Source organism: Schistosoma haematobium, chromosome 1 (genome assembly GCF_000699445.3).
Source record: "Schistosoma haematobium chromosome 1, whole genome shotgun sequence".
In the NCBI taxonomy this organism is placed as follows: Eukaryota; Metazoa; Platyhelminthes; class Trematoda; order Strigeidida; family Schistosomatidae; genus Schistosoma; species Schistosoma haematobium.
In genome coordinates this window covers 69,151,601-69,156,952 of record NC_067196.1, presented here as the reverse complement: position 1 = coordinate 69,156,952, position 5,352 = coordinate 69,151,601, and the positions used below count along the sequence as shown (strand labels likewise).

Below are 5,352 nucleotides of genomic sequence, written 5' to 3'. Positions count from 1 at the left end.
GGTTACAATACAGTTAGTTGACAGTATTTTACAGTTTTACATCAATTAAGAGAATTCTGAAGGTCAAACGACGATTATGACCAACAATTAAACGAATGGTATTGCTTTGCTTGATGAAAATGAATATACCAAACTAATTACTGGGGAGAACATATGAAATTAAATTACAAACATCCATCAAATTAATTACTTATCTATACATCATCAAGCAAAAAGTTACCAAGTTGTGAAGTAGATATTCTAATGACAAGTAAGGAATTCAGATGTGTCCTGGTTCATAGCTTTATTAACTCGAACTAACTTTTTGTGTAATATTCCAGATCTACAAAAGCCTATAATTTTCCACTTGATATACAGATGTATATTTGGTCGGACCAATGTTTGGGATTTTGCTTGATATGTATTCTATTGAATTATTAGCCTACTCCGTTTATGGTATATTCCATTAACTCGTGTGCAATATATTTGATTCCTTCTCCCTAACCCTGATGATTTTTGGGACTTCCAAGTTATTTTTAAACATAAAAAATCATGGTCCGATCAAATCTCATCAATAGTTAAGGTCATAGAGTAAATGTCTGAGACATCATGAAGAGAGCGGATTCTAGGATAGATTGGCCAAATTTGCATAAGAATTCCTTATGATATGCAAAGAAAACTATGTAATGTCTTTTCAACAAGTTTGTTATAACTAGGTTTTAGAGTCAACACCAAGAAACTTATCTATATTAGAAGACAACTTAGTAAGCTTGTGGAAACACTTTGTTTGTACAAAAGTTTGATCTGAAAGAAAAGGATCAATCAAACTCGTGTTGATGCAGTTCGTTTATTTATTTGTTGTATGAAGAAGCGACCAACACCAAGTCGTGAAACGTCAAGAATCTAATTTTCTATCCATTGAAGTATTACAAATAATAATTATTTTTGTCAATACGAAAGAATCATTTGAAAAATAATGCTTTCAAATCAGAAAAATAACCTCAGTAGACAAAAACTCACTTGGACTTAGAATAATTCCGCAATCATACAAAATGGATTTCCAACTCAATATCGACCGACTTCAACAAAGTTGTCTTTAAGAATCTACCTTTAACTATACAGCCTGCCGTCAAGACTTAAGCCCGTACTAACTACTTGTCAAGCACATGATATTGGGATTGAAACAGTGTTTTTGGTTTGCTTTAAAGAGATTATAATTTACTGAATTTTAGTTACTTTGATCGAACACTGGAAAGGTATGATAGAACTCGAACAATCACATTCTAACTATTAAGATAGTACTTTATGCATTAGCAAAGTACATCTATCAAGATTCCACTTGTTTGTTTGTTAACAAACTTGACTAACAATCTTTGGAATCCAGTGCTAATTATCGTCCTCTATATGTCGCACTATTTTGGTTTGATAATAGGACCCATTGGTCCTGCAGTTCACTGATAATCACATGCTCGTCAAGTCGAATTCGCCACATTACTAAAATACCGGTAAACACCTTTACATATATATAGTCCGGCTCCAGACCAGTCTCAGAGCACCACAACTCATATAACAACTTTATAAACGGGATTAAAAGTGCAGGACCTCATGGAGACTATCACACATTGTACTGTAGGAAGAGTAAGTCAGCTTTGTTGGAAACACTACAAAAGGAAAGTTAAAATAACGAGTGGTAAAATGCACAATATGTAAACTAATCAACCCCTTCGAATCAGTGATTTCTTTGATAGTTTATATGCAATCGCAGAAACTGCTTCTCATGCCCACCTATTAGTGAAATCGATATGGTTCAGACCGCGATTGTTGGCTTCGCAGTTTAAACCAGATTTTTTACTTGATTCCAATCTAGACAAGGTGTTATATGTTGTCAGTCAGGCTACATAGTACATGAACAAGACACCTTACTCAACGTAAGTTCACAAATTCATGTACATTGTGTCCTATTTAAAACTAACATAAGCACAAAATACTTCAATCTATATTTGCAATATGTGAGTAGACTAGCATCCGACTTCCGTTCGAAAGCTTACACAAACGACCAGTCCAGTGCTTCGACAATGTTTCCACAGGATTGCTTGGATCTGCTAAAGCGAACAAGTGAGAAACGTCGAAGTTTGGAAAATGTGTCGAGTGGGTTGATAGGCTCCATCGATTGATATGTCTTAGACCTAATAAATTAACACCTACCTCGACTTCCAGTAAAAATCAATGTCCGGTAAACCGTGACACGGTACCAGTCAACTAAATTTAACTTAAGCCTCGCAAGTATGTGGAGATATTCTGGTTGAAGTATGCGAGATTATCATCGAGTTAGGAGACTCAAACAATGGTGTTCGCGATCGGTTAACACTCTAGCTACCTATTTGTATTACGTCACTCTACGTGTCTCTTAACGTACATGATGTGATCAGCCTTACTTTACGACTATGAACACAAACATCTGACGGTCTAATCTGCTTGCATCAACGATCGCAAGACAACTTGTACCAATAATTTAGTCGGTTTAATGAGTGGCTGCACTGTAGATCAGTGGAAAATTGTTTCTCGTATGTGATGCAAACCAAACAGTATAAACCTTAGTGCGAAGAGCTAAGAAGTCGTTACTGGGACCGTACATGCTAGATAGTCAGTTGGCTACCCCAGTTAGGCGACGCAGGACATCAAATGAAATCCAGTCAAAATCTTCCCATAATTTAGAAGTCCAACTTACTCCCGAACGGCAGATGGGTGGCATTATCTCAGTCCCTATACGACTGACTGCTTATCCCCAGTTAGCGTGTTAATAGGTCTATAAAATACTGTTGGGAAGTTAGGAGATACGAGGAAATGAAGCGAAACTGCCAAGCGATAAGACAACTACACGCTGTATTCAAGGCATCTGACAAACACCCACAACAAGAGCTTAAGTTTCAGTGCATGAGACCCGAATAAACAATTTTATTGTAAAGAAAACTGAACTCAAAAAAAACAAGCATGTATTATATCTTTTGTCAAACAAACAAAAATGGAGGTAAAAACACATCGGAGTAATATACAGGGGACACAACAAAGTCAAACCTTTACAGTTCATCTCTTTCCATATCAGGCTGGGCTGGAGGAGGAGCTCCTGACTGCTGGTATAATGAGGAGATTATAGGCTGGACAATGTCATCGAATGCTTTCTTTCTCTGCTTCAATTCTTCAGCCTCAGCTTGGGGATTGCCGTCTAAATATGAAATAGCTTCTTCAATAGCCTTCTCGATCTTCTTCTTGTCATCAACACTAAGTTTTTCCCCAAGTTGACCTTTGTCTGCAATCTGAGATTTGAGAGTATAAGCAGAACTTTCGAACTCATTTCTGGCATCAACACGCTCTTTTAACTTCTTATCTGAAGCTGCAAACTGTTCTGCATCATTAATCATTTTTTCGATTTCTTCTGCATCTAAGCGATGTTGGTCTTTATTGATTTCTATTTTGTTTTTACTACCGGTCCCTTTATCTTCAGCGGAAACTCTCAGTATGCCGTTAACGTCAATCTCGAACGTCACCTCAATTTGTGGAACACCACGCAGTGCCGGAGGAATACCTGTCAGGTCAAACTTGCCAAGAAAATGATTGAACTTTGTCATAGCCCGTTCACCCTCAAAAACTTGTATCGTGACAGTCGGCTGGTTGTCAGCAGCTGTAGAAAATATCTGCGACTTCTTGGTTGGGATAACTGTATTTCTTGGAATAAGTTTCGTCATGACACCACCGACCGTTTCAATACCCAAAGTCAATGGGCATACATCTAAAAGCACAACACCACCAGTGTTTTCCACACCACCAATAACGCCACCCTGAACAGCTGCACCGTACGCGACTGCTTCATCCGGATTAACTCCTGTGTTAAGTTCTTTTTCAAAGAAGTTTCGTAGAAGTTCACGAACCTTAGGAATATGAGTAGACCCGCCAACTAGAATAACTTCATCAATATCTTCCTTTTTCATGCCCGCATCTTCAAGGACTTTTTTGACTGGTTCCAAAGTTTTTAAGAACAAGTCCATGTTAATTTTCTCAAATGCTGCTCGTGTAAGCGTTTCGGAAAAATCCTCACCATCAATAAGGGACTCAATTGCTAATGTAAAAGATGGGAATGTACTTAGAGTTCTTTTGGCTTTTTCAACTTCCCGTCTCAGTTTCTGTACTGCACGTTTATTGGTCTTAATATCTTTACCCTTCTTTTTCAGAAATAGCTTTGCGAAATGATCAACAACACGTTGGTCGAAGTCCTCTCCACCAAGATGTGTGTCACCATTTGTAGCAACTACTTCGAACACACCGTTCTCAATTGTAAGTAGTGAAACGTCGAAAGTACCACCTCCAAGATCAAATATCAGAATATTCTTCTCACCATCTTTCTTATCTAGACCGTAAGCAATCGCAGCAGCAGTTGGTTCATTAATGATCCGGAGTATATTCAAACCAGCAATTGTGCCAGCATCTTTGGTTGCCTGGCGCTGTGCATCGTTAAAATAGGCTGGGACAGTGACTACTGCATGGGTAACCTTTTTGCCAAGATAGGATTCAGCAAACTCTTTCATCTTCCCTAACACCATAGCAGAGATCTCCTCTGGGGCAAACGTCTTGACTTCTGATCCAACGTGAACTTCGATATATGGTTTGTTCTTTTTATTAACAACGGAAAAAGGGTAATGAGTTATGTCATTTTGTACAGTTGATTCATCGAACTTCCTTCCAATAAGTCTCTTGACGTCGAAAATTGTGTTTTCTGGATTTGATGTCAGCTGGTTTTTAGCAGCATCCCCAATTAATCGCTCGCCTTCCGGAGTGAATGCTACGTATGAGGGAGTAATCCTGTTACCCTGATCATTCGCAATAATCTCAACTCGGCCTCCTTGAAATACACCAACACTAAAAAATAATAAAAGTAAGGAACCATGGACTTACCAAGAATATGTAGTGCCTAAATCGATTCCAATAACAGTTCCGTAATCTTCTTTCTTCTCTTCGCACGACACCAAACACAAAATGTACGACAATAGTAGCACACACGAGAACATGTTCCCACGTAAACTTTCAACGGTCTTCATAAACTCACAACACGTTCGCTTAAATTACTATGGTAGTTTATGTGGATAAATGTGATTGGCTGGCTTAGTATACGTCACTCCAACAGCGCAATCAAACAAATTGAAACCATGTACAGTCCATGATAGTTGTAAAATGAGTTGATATGAGAACCTTTCCTATAAAATTATTATTTATGTGGGCTAAGTGCAATTTTCATATTTTTAACTGCTTATTTAATACGCAACATAGTAAATTAGCTCACATGTCCTAGTTTCGTTAAGTCTACCACACTGTAGATCGTGT

General features: G+C 37.9%; 1 protein-coding gene across 2 annotated transcripts; it reads right to left on the bottom strand.

Moving 5' to 3' along the window:
• Positions 1 to 2,958: 2,958 nt before the first annotated feature.
• Positions 2,959 to 5,069, bottom strand: HSPA5_1 (Endoplasmic reticulum chaperone BiP; the record flags this gene model as incomplete). 2 transcript variants are annotated; one of them, XM_012946492.3, is made up of 2 exons in its annotated part: positions 2,959 to 4,890; positions 4,927 to 5,069. In XM_012946492.3, the coding sequence occupies 2 exons, from the start codon at positions 5,067 to 5,069 to the stop codon at positions 3,057 to 3,059; spliced, it is 1,977 nt and encodes a 658-aa protein (XP_012801946.2). In that variant the 3' UTR covers positions 2,959 to 3,056. The 2 variants fall into 2 exon arrangements, with proteins under 2 accessions (XP_012801946.2, XP_051074966.1); XM_051209510.1 differs by having other exon boundaries at positions 2,959 to 5,064.
• Positions 5,070 to 5,352: the final 283 nt, after the last annotated feature.